Here is a 20,588-nt window from a genome sequence, read left to right on the forward strand (position 1 = left end):
CTGCGAACAGAATTCAGAATCCAGCTTCACCTGTACCCACAGGTGTTACAAAAAAAAAAACAATAAAAAAATAAACAATTCCACGGAGGTCTAACAAGACACTCCACTTCAGGTCCCCAGCAAGACCAAAGACAGTACGCCTATGAATCAGCCGCCCCGTCACGACCAATAACATAGTGTCCATTGATAAGGAAAATGATCAGGTCTTGACGTGGGCAGCTTCCACGAACCTCACCTGCCTGGGGAATAATGATGACGCCGGCAGCCCCTCTTTACCTTAACTTAGAATATAAAGACAATAATCTAATATGGAAATCAGCAGCATTCATGAAATACTGTGAGCTAATGGCAATGGTCAGTGAACTCTGATGGTTGTTTTATGAGACATGATACAGCACACGGAATACGTACACGCGCACACAAATGCTTACACACGCTCGTACACACTCTCAATTACACGCTTAAAGACACGTGAGCATAAACGCACATGCAGGTACACACACACATACGCAAATACATAAGATGCTCGAAAACACAGATAGGTAAGCACATAACTGTAACGGACATACATACACACACACGCGCGCGCTTATAAAAAATCAACAAAACTAAATCAAACACGTTTAAAAATATGTGACATACAAAAACATCTGCAGAAAAACATTGTAAGATCTAAAAGCTTTCATGATCTAGTAAATATTTAACATCTTTGGCATAATCTCTAGCATATACCATACACAAGCCTAGTTCTATTGGATGTTAATAACACAAAGCCTAGTCATATTGGTTATTGTTTATAACGCAAACAATGTCTGGTTGTTATTTGTGTTATAATGCCTGGTTGTACTGGTCGTTATTATTAACGCAAACAATTCCAGGTTGTATTGGTTGTTAGTTATTTATAAGACAAACAATGCCTGATTGTTTTGATTGTTGTTTATAATGCAACAAATGCCTGTTTGTATCAGTTGTTAGTCGTATATTGATGTTATAGACGTGGGAGAAGTTGAGCTGCTTAAAAAATCAGCGTCCCTGAAGAGAGACATCGGCCATCGAAACTATAACCTTAATATAATGTCATTGTAATAATAATGAATTAAACTATCGGTAAAGGAAGCATGGCAATTATCAACAATAATATCAATATACAAATAATTAGAATACGATAAAAAAGATAACCGCTAATAATAACAATAAAAATAATAATGCAACTTATAAAAAATATATTTAAATAGTACCCCGGTAAAAATTATTTAATTTTAAATTTCCTGCCGTACACGGTAAAATATTTCATAAGACACTAAGAGAACAGAGTATCAGAGCATCATATATATATATATATATATATTATATATATATATATATATATATATATATATATATATATATATATATATATATATATATGTATATATATATATTTACGTATTTATTAATTATTCTTCAAAAATGGATTTACATTTCAGTGGGTGTGGATACATAGGCAGGAAAGAGGTGAGGTACAATGTCTTTAATGGCATATTAATAAGGTATTAGTGAGATAAATGTGTATCAATGATCCTACTCAAATCGCCCTTTAACTGATCAATCCAAAATGGATCTAAATTACACAAACTACTGCTAATGTTCAAATTACATAATTTTGTACTCTGTATTAAAGCAGATTCAATAATGTTTTTATTGAAAATGCTTTTTCAATTCGTTATTGAAGAAACAAATGAACAAACAAAGCATTAGACAATTGGTCGTGTCTTACAGAGTATTTATGTTGCGAAATTCTAAATTTCAAATCTTTGGATGTTTGCTCTACATAGAACTTATTACAGTCTTTACAAAGTAGTTTGTAAATGACACAATTATCACTACGAAGACTATTTCTAACTAATAGCTTTCCAACAGTATTTTCCTAATTAAACAATACATATACTTCAACAAGTTTCAAGATCTTGACAATATTTTCGAACCTAGAAAAATATGGTAAACATAAAAATTTTTGGTCGAATTTTCTCACTGTAGATATTATTATAATATGTACGACGTTCTTTGCCACATTAAACTTCATAAAAACCCAGTGGATAACAAACTTTTGATGAAACACCATCAAATGTGCTGTGAAGTACACTGAATATTTCGAGTGAACACAGTTGTCCGAGAAACATGACTAAGAAAACGAGTTGAAAACCTCCACTAACAAAGAAACATCAGTACTCCTCAATAGGAGCATCTGCGACACCGGAAATATCATCATAAACTCTTCACAGGGACAATAACAGCGATGAAACTCTCCAGCTAATTAATGCTTGGGAATCAGATTCTGTTCCCAGCACTTGATAAAAGCATGAAGGCACTTATAATATATAAAGATAACTTGGGAGCCACAATGAGTGGGTTACCATCCCAGGATCTGGTCGCCAACTGATGCTACGAAATAACTGAGATAATTATTTGTAACAAATTACGAATCGAATTAAGAGGTACAAGGATTCTTAAGTATTAATAGAAGTTATAAAATTATTTTCCAGGCTCAAAGGGGTGGGGAACACTAGGGACTTATAACTAACAGCTGTAAAGGTAGATCTCTCAAGGAGCCTCTCGCCTTGAGAATAAATTATTATCATGAGGAACCTTCCTTAATGAAAACACCTGATGAAGACATCGACGGGAGAGGTAAGAGACGTAACTGTAGCAGCAGAATGGAGCTATAACAATAGCATTACTATCAACAACAAATGCATCAGTAGCTTCAGGAGTCACAGAAAGAAAGCATTAGCGCCACCAGGACTAAAAGAGTAGCAGTAACAGGAACGACAACAGCAGCAGTGAACACTTTAGCAGCACTGTTATCGGTGACAATGGTAGCAACACCACCTGACGTAAACTGACAACACCATCACACCTTCCTGTAATATTATATCAGCCCCACAAGCAACTGTAAGTTTATAGTAATCAGCCCCACAAGCAACTGTAAGTGCATAGCAATCAGCCATACAAGCAATCAGCCCCACAAGCAACTGTAAGTGCATACTAAACAGCCCTACAAGCAACTATAAGTAAATAGCAATCAACCCCACAAACAACTGTAAGTGTATATCCAACATCACCATACAATCACCTGCAGAAGCAGCAAAAACAACATACTTATTTCAACCAGTAGTGGTCACGCTAACAATAGCAACGAAAACAGAAGCATGGCATCAATGGTCGTTAGAAATAGTGTCCAAAACACATGTACAACTAGTAGAAGTACATGCACAAGTAGCAGCAACAACATCAACTATAACTGCATTAGCCGGAACACAAACATGGGTATCATAACAGCAGACATCACAGTCAACCCAAGACAGCCGGCAGCAGCGTGACGGAGCCCACAACACGTTGACACCCGCAGACACTTGACTCTCTGAGTGACAGACAGCACACAACTTGCTAAGTCTGTGGACGTGCCTACAGGACACATACGTATTTCTTACTGCAACCTTAAAAGGGGATGGGAGGATGAAAGGTCAACGCTGCTCTGAGACACGTTAATGGGCAAGCCAGACTTGGGGCATAATGTCAGAGTAATTACGAACTACCGCCTATAACTGGCATTCCGCAAGTAAACATTATAATCCCCAACTGTCGACTCCTAAATTATGACTTAAGAGAAGCCAAGCTTGGAGGATCCAGCAGAGTAGAACTGCCAATCATGAATTCGGAATTCAGAATGCCAACATATGGCTTCCCTAGCGCTTAATGAGAAATACGGGAAGAGGGAAATCCAGCTCAAAAATGATGTGGTCCAAATGGAAAAAGTTTGTTCCCCTACGATTTCCCGCCACGAACGCGACTAAGGACCTTTGAAGTTAAAGGATAAAGGATAGCTTTCTCAGCGTAAAGACTCGAGTAATGGGTAACTATCGACTGGATTCATGCAGGCCAGGTACCAACCACCCTTCCTGCACCCCCCAAATCACCCCCTCCTCCAACTCGTCCAGTAGCCCAGAGGCCCAGTGGGCAGCCGACACGGCCGGCTGGGGAGTTTTTGTGTATCAAGTCGTGACTTGCCCAGTGGATGGTGGCCTCCCAGCGGCGCTCCCATTGCTGCTTGGCCCCACCCTGCCTGACGAATATTCATACGAGGTTTTCATTAGTTTTTACTTATTTCAACACCCTTTAGACGTTTCCATATTCATCCACATAATGAAAATACAGAGATATGTCTATTTTCGTCTAACAATAGCAAGATCTAAATGTGCAAGAGTGGAATTTCAAATATTCTGGAATTGCATTGTACCCCCTCGCACCCCCAAATTGTGGAGCGAGGTCTTGAGAGGAGCGTTGCGAGAGGCGAACGGTAGCTCAGACGTATCTCACAAGTTTCAAAGACTTTCAGTGAAGTTCAAAGTGTTTCTGAGGCTGCTTTTGATATGATCTTTATTGATTATTCCATAAAGAAGCATAATTATAGGCCTCAGAAACTCTAAACCAACTCTACCTATTTCTGTCTTCTAAAATCTCGTTTAATCCAAATAAAGAGAGCTGTGAGACGTTCACTGCTGGACCAAAGGCTTAATTTCTTGATAGTTATCTTAGCTGGTTGCTATATACAAAATTTACATTCATGGGGAAATGATCCACTCCAGGAAATGGCGTACACCTGACCGTCAGTTAAATCAAGTATTTTTTTAATGTTCTTCCATATTTGGAGTTCGCTCACTCAACTTCGGAACAATTATTTTTTTTTGTTTACTTAATTACAACTAATTTTCGATAAAACTTTGGCCAAACTCTAGTGTATTTTAACATTCCGAGTAATTATTTTCTAAGCGATATTTTCAGATTAACTTAAAATAAAATATCACTGTTTGATGGATGATAATCTTAGCCAATCTAAAAAATATCTTTAAAGGTTTATATTATTTTCAATAAGGAGAATCTCTGCTATTAATCGTTATATTACGTTTTCAAAACCAATAATATAACTTTTACGTTATTTCCCCGCAGTCAAATGAAGAGTTTAATAGCTTTTCATACAGAAAGGTTCAGAACGCTTCAGAGTGTAGAGCTCAAGTGGTCACATGCTTCATACCTTAAATAATACCACATTTTGATGAGTTTTAATCATAATCACGATTCATGATATGAATTTATATGATTCATAATCATAAATATGCTCATTTTATATTGATCTCATGTTGTTGAGTTTGAATCTTGTCTCGATAGGTTCAAAACTTGTTGGGTCCATATCTTCTGGGTCTTAAACATTAAGCAGTTCCTAATTTGTTAGGCTATTACGCTGTCGGGCTTATATTTGGTTTAGTTTATATATTGCCATTCATAATTTGCAGAGTTCACATTCCGTGGGGATTGTATCTTGATGGTCCATGACTCGTAGCCTTCGTTCTGTGTGTATCCTTCTCGCCATTATTAAAAATTCATGTGTACTGATAACAAATGTTTAGAGCAAGTGCACATATGAATTTATAGGCTTTGTTTTCAATGAATATAAAAGATTTTATACAAAAGTTTATATTAGGTTGGGTTTGATAAGTATTTTACATGAAGCATACCCCCTTATCAAAAGTCTGGGGAACCCAACTTATTAAGTCGGGCGCCAGATTCACGAAGCAGTTACGCAAGTACTTACGAAACGTGTACATTTTTCCTCAATCTTTGACGGCTTTGGTTACATTTATTAAACAATTTACAAGCATGAAAATTTCCCAATCAACTGTTGTTATTGTTATAATCAGTCTCCTGGTGCTTCGGAGCTTATTTGGCATTCTAAGAAACTAGTCAGCAGAAGAACGCTTAATTCTACCTGTGTGAACATTCTAGCGAAATTACACAAGTGGTCAAGTTGGGTCATGGGTTTGGTTTGGTTAAACTTGGTTTGACTAGCTTTGATTTGGTGTGATTTAAGTTAGATTTCGTTAGGTTAGGTTTGGCGTGCTCTGATTTTTGGTTAGGTTAGGTGTATTTACACCAAACCATCCTCAAGCCAATTTGGTGAATATACACTGAGGGGAATTCATTTTTGTACTAAATTATGTTCAGGACTAAGGTATACTTGCTGAGGGGTCGCTAAGCTTGTGTAATGGCCTAATAGCCCTCCGAAGGTGTGTAGGCTTTAAATGCAACACTAAACCAAGCCAGGGTCATCACTACAGTGACTGGTTCAAAAGACGTATTTGGTAATATTTCACAAAGTATGTTTTTACAACTCGTCCTCCTAAAATTACTGTACTTATAGATCTATTTAGTCGAACTTACAAAAATTGAGTGTAGCAACCAACAATCTTCACGTTTTGTACTAACAATTTTGTAATTGACATGAACAAATAAATACATTAAAATTTGTAGGTCTAAATATAGCACATGCATGTACTGCACTAGGCCTAAGATAGCATGTATTAGGCATAAGATTGCTTGGATACGTTAGGTTAGGGTTCATTAGTAACTTTTCCATTTTCGTGAACCCCAATTGGGCTTATTCAGTAATACAAACCGCGATCCTTTATGTGTCCAACAGTTCATTTTTGTTCGTTTGGCCAAATAGTTGCTATCTGTCCGAAATAGAAGGCATAGGGATAGCCTAATCCAACTTTCCAGCATGAAACATAAGGGGTATGCGAGGGTCATAGGCCAGTCAGGGTCGGCCAAAGTGTTCCCGTTTAATAAATATTAGCTTCTACAGCGGCCCCCTTACAACCAACAAAAAGTCTGAAATAAAATTGGGCATTTTTGTATGTAGTTTTTCATTCTTATTCCTGCCGTTTACCCGCGAATTTCCATGATTTACTCGAAAACAATGAGTGTGAATTCATTTGTGTTCCATTAGTACAGTTTCTTAAACAATGAAAGACGGCGAAAGGTAGTGTAAGGAGAAAGAGACAGTATGGGAAAGAAAGAGGGTGAGAGAGAGGAGCTCCAGGTCCAAGAGACACCAATGGTCTGCAGTTGTTTCAGCCGAATGTTGTAGCAGTAGTCTACGTCGTCGGCTCAAATCGAGGGTCCCGGGTTCAATCCCCAGGAAAGACCGAGACGTTTGGGCAACGTTTCCTTTCACCTGATACGGCAGTAAATAGGTGCCCAAAAGTAGGCAACTGTTGTGGGTTGCATCTTGAGAAAGGTCAATAGATGGCCAAGGTGGAGAAACCTCGACAATCCGAAGGTCACGGGGCACTGACAGCGGGACACTCTACGGACTCTTGACCAATGTGAGCATTTCGGTTGGAACTCAGAGACAAGGCTCTTATAGGGGAGTGAATTCGGGACAACGTTCGAATCCTCTGTCACATAAAGACCCTCCCTACATAAAGAGGGATCTTTAGAGAAAACAATGTCTTAAAGTCATACGAGACAAATATTGCGGTTGTATAAGCTCACATTGTGACGAACTATTTCCAAAAAGCATTATAGCTTTCGGCACAACAACAAATTACACAATTAATGGAACGGTTTTACGATACAGCAAACTCTGATGGTCAAAACTAACAACACAACGAGGTCCGTTGGCCTCGTTAAAACATCTGTTGAGCACGTTATGTCATCTGGTGTCGGTGCATCATGCTGTAACGAGGTCCATTTGACCTCGTTACAGCATCTACTAAGTGTACTTAATAAATGACAGTTTCCCATCACCGGCTTTGACTAACAAGTACACACAAATATTCAAAAGATCTACCAACAGAAGTTATAAGTTTTAGAGACAATTATTTTTTGGGCCCGGCAGAAGGCATGCTCTCTTCGTGAGCTTCGGAGAGTTGCTGGGAGCCTTGTTGATGCCCTCAAGGGGCAGGGTAGAGTGGTGTCTGAAGGCCTGGGCATGGACGGGTGGGGGAGGGCAGGCCATTAAAGAATGTAAGGTAAAGGGAAATGATTCTGATTTTGTTCCAAAGAGGATAGAGAATAGAGAGACACAAACAGACATGCACACAGAAATAGAGAGAGAAAGAGAGAGAGAGAGAGAGAGAGAGAGAGAGAGAGAGAGAGAGAGAGAGAGAGAGAGAGAGAGAGAGAGAGAGAGAGAGAGAGAGAGAGAGAGAGAGAGAGAGAGAGGGAGAAAGAGAGAGACAGCTGACACATTGTGAGGATGGAGTGACAGGAAATTTGTGAAACAATGTGTCCTTGAAAAGGGTTGTGACTCCCCATATCGATGTTATGAGGCCCTAATTACCCCACAACACCTACAATCACCAGCCCAATTAAACACAGATTCAATTAGCCGCAACTCCAATCAGCAACACACGTGTTAAAAGTTAATTTAGAAATGTAGGAAGGTTATAAGAGCTGCTTTAATGCCTTCATGTTTTCCTGCCAGACAAAAAACACAGTTCTTAATTCGAAATGAGTTTTATCAGCTGGATGAGACGAGATAAGACATACAATTGTACGTACAAAGTTAATGAATATCTTCTATAATAACACGATGTGACACCAGTCATTACATCTTATTTCCCATCACATTATTCCGCAGTTTTCGGGAAATGAGCATTAAATGGCCTTTCGTTTCATCATACAAAATCACTTAGATGTACATCATTTACACACTAATAAGATGTGTTATCAAAACAACCGATTAACGAGCAACAGAACGATAACATTAACCGATATTTAACACCGAACATTAATTGTTGGATTGTTTCTACACTTAAGTGAATGAATAATGAACTAATATTAAATGGAAACGTGACGACATGACGCATTAATCAGTCCAGTCTATTGATGGACGTCGGTCGACGTAGTAATTGCTGGTTCATAAATAATTAAATGACAATCTAATTATATCTTGCCACACGTTATGCTGTACACCTCATATTGTTACCCCTCTCTCGTCTGTCTCTCATTCTCAACACCTCTCTCCCTCCCTCTTCCTTTCCTTTGTCTCCTATATATTCCTATCTTCATCTCTCTTCCTCCCTTTATATCTCTTTATCCATCTCCCTACACATTCCTCTCTCTTTCTTCCTCTATCTCCATTCCTTTATCTGTCTCTCTATATATTCCTTTCTTATTCTCTCTTCCCTCTCTCTCTATCTCCCTTTCTTTATCTGTATGTATATCCTCGTCTCTGCTCCTAACTCTCTCTCCCACACTTCAGAATACAGCCGCACTCATCACACGAGTATATTCATAATTCACATACATTGCACTGTGCAGTACAGCATACATCTACACACAAGTGTAACGTGTCATAATACAGTCACCTGCACCACTGTAACCATGCTGTAAACAATACTGCAATATTGCATATCAGATTCAAACGTCGGTTGTAAACCAATTGCGCCCACTTAGAGAATTACAGGTGTAAATGTGTGTGTATTTCTGTCTTTGTCTGTGTGTGTGTGTACGTTTTTTGTGTGTGTGCATTTATGTGCGTTTAGGTATGATTTATATGTGTGTGTGTGTTTTGGTGCGTTTGATGTATATGTGTGTGTGTGTGGATGTATGTATGCGTTTATATATGTATGTATGTCTATGTGTTTGTATGTATGTATGTGTGTGTGTGTGTGTGTATGTTTATATGTATGTGTTTATGTATGTATGTGTGTACTCTGTTACGTACCCTTATAAGATACGTAAGTGAATATATTAATATGTACATTTATAATTGTATGTAAATTACAAGCATGTATATTGTTATACTTATATGTTCTATGCAAATGCACATTCATGTTACAGTGTTGGCGTTAGGCCCAGCGTATCGTGGGAATGATTGTTTATTTCTTTGTGTGATCAGTTTTCCCACGGGAACTAATGATTTATATGTGATCATCAGTGGGTAACAGAGTGAAATAATAATTGAGTGAACTGTATCTGGCAAATTGTCGTGGGATCGTCCGTTGCTGGGGTGTGCATGCCATTATGCTATTCTGTATGCATATTTTAATTACTATGTAAAGAAACACGTACTTTTGTTGTCTATATCAATATGTACTAATTATTCATTAAGTTAGTTTAAGATTACTCTTGTCACAATGTAGTGCTCCATTGTTGAAATATTAATAATTGTAACTTTGGCAATTTATTCGCGGGGCAAGGCAATGTGTTTTTTGACTCTCATATTGGAGTTCAGTAGCTGAGCAGAAACCGGGGAGATAACACTTGTTGGAGTTAAGTCATTCTTTTATTCTAGCCATATAATTATTCTTAGTATTGATTTAATGTCTGGAAGTTACAGTGAATTTTTTAATGTGATATATTGTGACCATATAATCATCTGTTTGCCTTTGAGATTTATTTAATATAAATTATATATATATACTTAGTATCTTTATTCTTCAGTCCTATGAAGATTCTATTTTATGCTCATTACCCATTAAGGGGTTATACTGGTGATTCGCTATTGAGAACAGCAGTTGTGTCGTATCCCTAGACTTATTAAAGTTTGGCTGCTGTAGGATCACGAGCCGTAACGTACGATAGGTAACAAAGAGTTATGGGGGCCTGTGCCGGGAAATATTGTCCCACTTAACTTAACTATGCTAATCTAACCTTGCCTTCCTAGGTACCAGTGTCAAGTGTCTCTGTGTGTTTCTTAAGAACTATTCCATGTGCCAAGCAAGCCTTCCTGTGTGTCAAGTAACAACGTTTCACGATTTTGAGGTAAGTCATCCTATATATTTTGTTTGTGCAGTGAGGCCAAGCGAATTTTCAGTGTGGTGACAATTTTACAGTGAAGTGTAGTGCAGTGCCATTGTGTTAATTAATTTTGTGAATCAAGTGCCAAGTGTTAGTAACGATGGAGGAGAAAGTTGCAGCGTTGGTGGCTCACCCAGACTTTGAAGGGATTCAGAACCTTAAAAAGACTGAGTTAATACAAATGGCAAATCATTTGGATTTGACCGCCAGCAATAGAATGGTTAAAGCCCAAATATTGAAAGTCATTGTGACGCATTTTGTTGAGAATGGGGATTTAGATGAAGAAATTCTAGAGGAGTTAAGAGAGGAGTCGAGTGATCAGATGACGTTAAAGCGTCTTGAGTTAGAAGCTCGCCAATTAGAGCTTGAAGCTCAAAAAGAACAGAAAATATTAGAGGCTGAAGCTCGTCAAAGAGAGATTGAAGCTCAACAGCAACAGCAAATATTAGAAGCTGAAGCTCAGCAAAGGGAGCTGGAGACTAGGCGTTTAGAAATTGCGGCACAAAACCAGAGAGGTTTAATTGAGTTGCAACTTGAAGCCACAAAGAAGCAACAAGCCGAGGAACAAACTAGGCAATTAGAGATTCAACAACAAATGGCTAACACTAACTTCAGGCTTGAATCACAGCGTATGGCAGCTGGGCATGGAAATACTAGTAATGTTTCAACAAATAGTGATAATAATCCCATCAGGATGAATAAGTATATAGAGTTGCCCAAGTTCAATGAGGAAGATCCTGAGGTTTTCTTTGCACATTTTAATAAAATTGCCATCAGTATGAACTGGCCAAGGGATCAGTGGGTAGCCATTATGCAGTCTCAATTCAAGGGGCGTAGTCAGGAGGTTTTCACATCCCTCCCTGACGCTCATAGTTTTGATTATGACTTTGTAAAGAAAAGCATCCTCAATGCATACCAACTAAATCCAGAGGCACACAGGCAAAAGTTCAGGAACCTAAGGAGAATCAAGGATCAGACAATAGCCGATTTTACTCGTCAGAAGACGAATTTTTGCAACAGATGGTTAAAGTCACTTGCAGTCACTGATTAAGAATCTTCTCATAATGGAAGAAGTATTGTCCTGTCTTCCAGACCAGTTGTCTACTTTTATGGCAGAACAAAAGAATGTAACCGATATTGATGAGCTGTCAAAGCTCGCGGATGAGCATGAGTTGCTGACTAAGGCCCCGTTTATGGCCACTTCACCTAAGTCTAGTCGTAGAGTAAATTTCAATGCTCACCGTACTCCTTATCAGTATAAGTCTCCTCCTGGTGCGACAGTTACTCCCGTGAACTCTTCTCTTACTAACCCTAAGATGGTTACTCCATTGCCAGGATCATCTAAGCCTAGTAATGCTAATTCTAAACCGGCAGTTGGTTATACCAGTGTGTCCACTGTCAAACATTGTACCCATTGTAAGAGAAGGGGGCATGTGATTTCTTCATGTTTTAGTTTGCATCCTGAACTCCGACCAACTGGTCTTATTATGAGTAAAGGAGTGCAACCTATTAATTCTTCATGTATTACAGTCAGTCCCAATTGGATGGCTGAATTCAAACCCTATATGTCCACAGGTACCTTATTATGTACTAATGGTAGACATAAGACTGTTCAATTACTCCGTGATACTGGAGCTTCACAGTCTCTTATTACCCAGAAGGTACTTGATGATGTTGACACCCGAGATCTGGGTGAAGTTGTGCTTCTCCAAGGTATTGCCGGAAGTGTGCAACCAGTGTCCTTATTGCAAGTTAACCTTGATTCTAAATATACTTCAGGATGGTGTAATGTTGGTGTAAGTAAACAACTGCCCATTCCTGGGGTAGACATTATTCTAGGTAATGATTTTGGCAACCAAATGGTTGTAGGGCCCAAGTGTCCCATCATGTTAACTAAACCCCATAATGTATTAGCTCAACCGGAAGCAGATGATGATATTATTTACCCTGCTTGTGTTGTTACTAGATCAATGGGAAAAACAGGTGAGAGTAATCCTGTCTTCACTAAGGTTGCTGTTCCCAAGACCAGGACCCCTTCAGTAAAGGAGTGGGAGGTGGATCTTGAGGATTCTTTTATGACTCGACTGGATGATGAGAGTGAGGCCGTAGTAGAAGCCCCGCCGAACCTAAATCACAAGGAAAGTGAAGGTGAGGAGGCTGAACTATCTGTACCTTGCCCGCTTGTCTCCAGTGCGCCAGTTGTCGAGAGTGAGGCCGAAGTAGCTATGACTCCATTTTATTCCGATCAATCGGGAAAAGAGATCAAGCTACTAGGTTCTTGCCCGCTCGCTGCTGAGTCTGAGTCATTGCCCTTAAGTGTTGTACAGACTACTGATCCTAGTTTAAGTAAGTGTATTTCTGAGGCTCCTGATAATATTGATGCATTGGAGGAAGGGACGGGTTTCTTCTTCAAGGATCGACTTCTGATGAGAAGGTGGAGACCCAAGGGAACTCCCTCTTCAGAGGATTGTGAGATTAGAACCCAACTCGTTGTCCCCAATGATTATCGTAGGCAGGTCCTGCAGGCTGCACATGATGACCCCATGGGAGGTCATCAAGGTATCACGAATATGTACCATAAGATAAGTAAATATTTTTTCTGGCCAAAGTTAAAGAAAGACGTGGTCAGATATTGTCATAACTGTATACCCTGTCAAATTGTTGGTAAACCAAATCAATCTGTACCTAGAGCACCATTGCAACCTATTGTAGTTCCTGATGAACCATTTACTCATGTTGTAATTGATTGTGTGGGTCCTTTACCTAAGACTAAATCGGGTAACATGTTTTTGTTCACTCTCATGTGTATGACTACTAGATTTCCTGAAGCTTATGCTCTACGGAATACCAAGGCTCATAATCTCATCAAGTGTCTTGAAAGATTCTTTTCGTTGTTTGGAATGCCTAGAGTTATTCAGAGTGATAATGGGGGAAATTTTGTTTCTAAAGTTTTCAGAACTTTTTGCGAATCCCGAGGGATTCGGCACAAATTGTCCAGTCCATATCATCCACAAAGCCAAGGTGGACTTGAACGTTTCCACCAGACTTTGAAACAAATGCTGAAGACAACAGGAGAAACTCATCCACGTAATTGGGATGAGAATCTCCCCTTTGTGTTGTTTGCTGCTAGAGAAGGGCTACAAGAGTCATTGGGCTGTTCACCCTTTGAACTAGTGTTTGGTCACCAAGTAAGAGGTCCTCTTAAAATGCTACAAGAAAAGTTGTTGGGAGATGTCTCTGTTCATCAGAGCGGATTGTACTTGAGCGAGGTCAAGGCTAAGTTGTGTCGGGCTCGTGAGTTGGCGAAAGAACATCTGGGAAGGACTCAACAAGCCATGAAAGTACGATATGACAAGAAGTTCAAGGCTAAGCTAAGGTCGTTTGATGTCGGAGATTTGGTGTTGGTGTTGAAACCTCGTATGGGGACTTCCATGTCCCATAAGTTCGCAGGACCCTACCAAGTGGTAGACAAGGTGGGAGACCTAACTTATAAACTAATTAACCCTAATCTTTCAGAACCCCAAATGACTGTGCACATTAACAGATTAAAAGCTTATGTTGGACCTGGTGTAGTAGCTTGTTTTAGTCGGGAAGAGTTACCACCTGAGGATAATTGTAGTGAGGGACATGATGTTAATATCCCACTTCTCAGTTCCAGTTCCAATGGCAGGGAGATGCTATGTCATTTACAGGAGGAACAACGTGATGAGTTCCAGGTTCTGCTGGACAACCATACATCTCTGTTTGGGGAGGTTCCTACCCAGACCCACCTCATCACACACGACATTCAGCTCCTGGACAGCACCCCCATTCGACAACATCCGTACCGAGTGAATCCCGAAAAGAGGAAAATTATGCAAGCAGAAGTGGAATATCTGCTCCAGCATGATTTCATTCGGCCAAGTCAAAGTACTTGGAGCTCTCCGTGTTTGTTAGTGCCAAAACCGGATGGAACCTGGAGATTGTGCGTGGATTACAGGAAACTGAACAAGAACACTACAGTGGACGTTTTTCCTTTACCCTTGTTGGAAGAATGTATAGAGTCCATAGGTCATGCCGAATATGTAAGTAAGCTTGATTTGTCAAAAGGGTATTATCAAATTCCATTAACAGAGTATGCTAGAGAGGTTACTGCTTTTGTTACACCTGATGGTGCGTATGAATTTAATGTCATGCCATTCGGTTTGAGAAATGCACCTGCTACTTTTCAAAGACTTATGAATTTCTTACTCAAGGATGTGCCAGATTGTAGGGCCTACCTTGATGACATTGTTTTGTACAGTAAGAATTGGGCCGATCATCTCTTAGGCCTTAAGAACTTGTTTACAGTGTTAGAAAACGCAAAGTTAACCATAAATATGAATAAGTGTAGTTGGGCAAAAGGTACGATAACTTATCTTGGCCACGAGGTGGGACAAGGTAAGATTATCCCCTTACAAGATAAGATTCAAGCCATTGTGGACTACCCAGTGTTGACCAATAAGAAAGGAGTCCAACGGTTTATTGGTATGTGTGCATACTATAGGCGTTATTGTAGAAATTTTTCAACAGTAGCTGCTCCTTTGACAAACTTGTTACGCAAGCAAGTAAAGTTTCAGTGGACACAAGATTGTCAGAATGCTTTTCAGAACCTAAAGGGCATATTGTCCACCTCACCTATTCTTGCTAGTCCCCAATTTGATAAACCATTTATATTACACATTGATGCGTCAGATGTTGGGATAGGTGCTGTGCTTATTCAAGTTGGTTTAGACCAGATTGAGCATCCTGTGTATTACTATTCCAGAAAATTTAATGCAGCTCAGAGAAATTATTCCGTGGTAGAAAAGGAGGCGTTGGGTCTTATATTGTCAATCAAGAAGTTTGAGATTTACTTATCAGGAAATAAAGTGTTAGTATTTACAGACCACAACCCCCTTATCTTTATAAATATGATGAAAGTCAAGAACCAACGAATTCTGCGATGGTCATTGTTTTTGCAGGAATTTAATGTAGAAATCAAACATATTCCAGGCAGACAAAATGTTATTGCTGATGCTTTGTCAAGAAGTTTTGATGTACCATAAATGAAATGTTTCTTTTTACCTAACATTTTTACTTCTGAAAAAATGCCATTGATCTTCAATCCATTGCATTTTTTTTCTTGGAGGTGGAAGTGTTACGTACCCTTATAAGATACGTAAGTGAATATATTAATATGTACATTTATAATTGTATGTAAATTACAAGCATGTATATTGTTATACTTATATGTTCTATGCAAATGCACATTCATGTTACAGTGTTGGCGTTAGGCCCAGCGTATCGTGGGAATGATTGTTTATTTCTTTGTGTGATCAGTTTTCCCCACGGGAACTAATGATTTATATGTGATCATCAGTGGGTAACAGAGTGAAATAATAATTGAGTGAACTGTATCTGGCAAATTGTCGTGGGATCGTCCGTTGCTGGGGTGTGCATGCCATTATGCTATTCTGTATGCATATTTTAATTACTATGTAAAGAAACACGTACTTTTGTTGTCTATATCAATATGTACTAATTATTCATTAAGTTAGTTTAAGATTACTCTTGTCACAATGTAGTGCTCCATTGTTGAAATATTAATAATTGTAACTTTGGCAATTTATTCGCGGGGCAAGGCAATGTGTTTTTTGACTCTCATATTGGAGTTCAGTAGCTGAGCAGAAACCGGGGAGATAACACTTGTTGGAGTTAAGTCATTCTTTTATTCTAGCCATATAATTATTCTTAGTATTGATTTAATGTCTGGAAGTTACAGTGAATTTTTTAATGTGATATATTGTGACCATATAATCATCTGTTTGCCTTTGAGATTTATTTAATATAAATTATATATATATACTTAGTATCTTTATTCTTCAGTCCTATGAAGATTCTATTTTATGCTCATTACCCATTAAGGGGTTATACTGGTGATTCGCTATTGAGAACAGCAGTTGTGTCGTATCCCTAGACTTATTAAAGTTTGGCTGCTGTAGGATCACGAGCCGTAACGTACGATAGGTAACATACTCACCTATTTGTGCCTGCAGGATCGAGCATTGACTCTTGGATCCCGCATTTCTACCCATCGTTTGTTTGTTCTAGCCATGTGTGTGTATTTGTATGTGTGGGTGTATAAGAATGTGCTTATGTATGTATGTGTATGTGTTTGTAAGTGTGTGTGTGTGTGTGTGTGTGTGTGTGTGTGTGTGTGTGTGTGTGTGTGTGTGTGTGTGTGTGTGTGTCTGTGTGTGTGTGTGTGTGTGTGTGTGTGTGTGTGTGTGTGTGTGTGTGTGTGTGTGTGTGTGTGTGTGTGTGTGTGTGTGCGCGCCACACATGGTAGAGGACAGGTAGACGGCAGGTAATGACAGGACGACCGTCTCTCACAATTGTCCTCCCCACAATCGTGCCCACTGCGACACAATTATTACAATTACAATTTCAATTTATATTAATAATAATAACATAATCTACCAAGTATGGTATATTACACAGGAAATAGCGCTGGATGGTTTTTACTGTCTTAAATGGCGAGTATACGTTATTGAAAGTTAACAATATCTAAAGATTTTGAGATAAGTGTATAAGATCGACCGCGGTGATATACATTGAAAAGTAAATGCAATTTGTAATCAGAATCTCGAAGTGGGACGTACCTAATGACTAACCGACCATCTTTGCAACTTTCCAAGGAGGTGGTGGTCAACCTCGCTGCTGCTGGACGGTAGGACCAGACGACGGTGGCCCGAGTGGTGCCTCATACACACACACACAGGCCGCCAGCCACCCCACACTACCACACAACCTGTCCTCCACCCCACACAGTACGCGGCATACTGATGGTGGCGGTGTAAAGCTGAATGCCTGTGTCAACCTCTGAGAGAGTTATTAAGGCCGTGACACTTGCCTATTGTGCCACTAGCAAGTATATCTTAGTATATGCTAAAATAAACTATCAGTGTATTTAAAACTTAAAGCGAAATACACCTTACGGTACACACATTATATATATATATATATATATATATATATATATATATATATATATATATATATATATATATATATATATATATATATATATATATATATATATATATATATATATATATATATATATATATATATATATATATATATTGTTGAATACGACCGAAAGGGTAAGATTAATAATTCTAACACGAATCTTCTCAATATTTCTTACCTTCTTCACTGTCGAGGGTAATTGATAAAGTAACTCTCCAAAATTCATTATTTTTATTCCTGGTCTGACGCCTGAGCGCGTTTCGTAATTCCTTATTACTTTTTCAAAGACTTAATTTACACACAAAATACATTCATACTTATACTCGTGGTCAGGTGATATGGCACAAAAGTTTTGGGTTAGGGGAAACATAAGACAGAACACAAAACAATGAATATGAGAACATAAGAATGAAAGTAACTGCAGAAGGCCTATTGGCCCATACTTCCTCTTGCTGCTTCCATATTTGTTCGGAGTCTTGAAATGGGTAATTAATTGGCTGTTGATTGCTGGTGTTGACTTTTTGATGTGTAGTGGCTCGCTGATATCGAGTCGCCTGCTGTCGCTGTTTTTATCGATGATTTCTGTGTTGCTTGTTAAGATTTCTCGGGTGATGGTCTGGTTGTGAGAAGAGATTATATGTTCCTTGATGGAACCCTGTTGTTTATGCATTGTTAATCGCCTGGAAAGAGACGTTGTTGTCTTGCCTATATACAGGCTTCTTTGGGGCTTTGAAGGCAATGTGCCTTCACATGCCAGCTTGGGGACTGTACAGAGTGTGAGAGGGAAAGTAAACGAGAAGCACAAATGGTTTAGACCGTCGGAGGCGGGAGAGGTGAAGGTGTTGAGGAGGCGCGACAAACTAAGAGTATTGGAGCACAGGCTATAGAGACGGATGGCTCGGACCAAGACCCACATTATACCCTACCCAAAAACCCGCTTCGGAAAGTGTTTTGGTGATGTCGGCGTCCGTCACGTCGAGCCCAAGCTCCTTATTAGCCTAAGACAGTGGGGTGATTAGACCTTGATTACTTAATGATGCCTAACTGCCACCGCCGCCCTCATAACGCCCGCCAATAAGGTTGATTATAGCGGCTCTCACTACAGGCACACACCCAATCGTGTCTGCCAAGACAAAACAAGAAGCTTTGAACCCGTATCCCAGTTTATCTCCTACTTGATGGGTGTGGGGGTGGAGTGGGGGGGGGTGCAGGAGCTGGGGTGGGGGTGAAGGGGGTGCAGGGGCTGGGGTAGGGGGGGGAGTCAGTGCAATGGGTGGAGTAGAGGGCAGTGCAAGAGTCGGGTATAGATGTAGTGGGCGTGGTGTTGGGGAGGGGGGGGGAGCGGGCAGAAAGAGGGGGGGTGTTTAAGAGGAGGGGGGGCAAGTAGGGAGGCGCCGGTGGGGGGGGAGGGGGTGATCAGGGGGCTGACCAAAACGTGGTGGTCTGAGGAAGAAAGTTTTTCTACTGTAATTTATATATATATAGTTGGACGAGATCAGGATATACAAGACTTGCTGCTACCTCTGCTACTTCTGCTACCTCTGCTACCTCTGCTACTTCTGCTACCTCTGCTACCTCTGCTACCTCTGCTACCTCTGCTACCTCTGCTACTTCTGCTACCTCTGCTACCTCTGCTACCTCTGCTACCTCTGCTACCTCTGCTACCTCTGCTACTTCTGCTACCTCTACAACCTCTGCTACTTATGCTACCTCTGCTACCTCTGCTACCTCTGCAACCTCTGCTACTTCTGCTACCTCTGCTACTTCTGCTACCTCTGCAACCTCTACTACTTCTCCTACCTCTACATGCTGTAGTCAGCATGTAGCTACAAGTATGCTAAATACTATCATGAATTTTCACATAAGATTCATAGTGTCAAAATAGTTAGCCAGGTGTTTCTTGAACATCTGTAATGAGTCTGCACCTGTTAAGGTGTTCGCTGTTTATTCACTTTTCTTCAACTGTGTAGGTTGGGTGTTGTGGTAGTGTGTGGGTGTTGTGGTAGTGTGTGTGGGTCTTGTGGTAGTGTGTGTGTGTGTTGTGGTAGTGTGTGTGGGTGTTGTGGTAGTGTGTGGGTGTTGTGGTAGTGTGTGGGTGTTGTGGTAGTGTGTGTGGGTCTTGTGGTAGTGTGTGTGTGTGTTGTGGTAGTGTGTGTGTGTTGTGGTAGTGTGTGTGGGTCTTGTGGTAGTGTGTGTGTGTGTTGTGGTAGTGTGTGTGGGTGTTGTGGTAGTGTGTGTGTTGTGGTAGTGTGTGTGGGTGTTGTGGTAGTGTGTGTGGGTCTTGTGGTAGTGTGTGTGTTGTGGTAGTGTGTGTGGGTGTTGTGGTAGTGTGTGTGTTGTGGTAGTGTGTGTGGGTGTTGTGGTAGTCTGTGTGTGTGTTGTGGTAGTGTGTGTGTGTGTTGTGGTAGTGTGTGTGGGTGTTGTGGTAGTGTGTGTGGGTGTTGTGGTAGTGGATGGAGTAGTTGTTGGTAGGGTGTAATTGTGTAATTTATCATTGTGGTCAAACTGGTAGCCGATGGGAGTTTTATGATAACTTGTACACAGTTTACAGACCTGTGCTAGTAGGGTGTCAGGTATACACATAGCTGTAAACACCCAAGTTGGTACAGCAGAGGCTCTTAAGAACAACGACACATTCTAGCAAAGGTTCCTAAGATATAGCTACTTTCCCTGTTAACATCTCGCAAGCAACAACAGTCTGACTGTAGTGGAGGTGTATAATGTAAACTTTACTATTTTTCCTTTACTTCAGGAAAGTTACAAAAGAGCCAGAGAATAGGAGCTAAACCTGACTGTCCTTCAGTAAGGCAGTGACTATTATTTATCTGTGATTTTAGAGGTAATTGCAGATTGAATTTGCGATTATTGCCTCAAAACGTTTCCCACAATTGACGTTAAACAAGTCAGACGATTGTTTGGGGCTCGCGATC

General features: G+C 39.9%; 1 protein-coding gene across 1 annotated transcript; it reads left to right on the forward strand.

The window, feature by feature from the left end:
- Positions 1-252: 252 nt before the first annotated feature.
- Positions 253-19,473, forward strand: LOC138367929 (ATP synthase subunit a-like). The gene is made up of 2 exons (XM_069330209.1): positions 253-354; positions 19,144-19,473. The coding sequence occupies exons 1-2, from the start codon at positions 253-255 to the stop codon at positions 19,471-19,473; spliced, it is 432 nt and encodes a 143-aa protein (XP_069186310.1).
- The last annotated feature ends 1,115 nt before the right edge of the window (positions 19,474-20,588 follow it).

This window comes from Procambarus clarkii, chromosome 24 (genome assembly GCF_040958095.1).
Source record: "Procambarus clarkii isolate CNS0578487 chromosome 24, FALCON_Pclarkii_2.0, whole genome shotgun sequence".
Lineage (NCBI taxonomy): Eukaryota > Metazoa > Arthropoda > Malacostraca > Decapoda > Cambaridae > Procambarus > Procambarus clarkii.

Bases quoted from the DNA above. Each gene is read 5' to 3' on its own strand.
- LOC138367929 (XM_069330209.1), top strand. From the start codon at position 253: ATGACGCCGGCAGCCCCTCTTTACCTTAACTTAGAATATAAAGACAAT. The intron at 355-19,143 runs GTCAGTGAACTC...ATATATATATAG, and splicing joins ACTGTGAGCTAATGGCAATG to TTGGACGAGATCAGGATATA.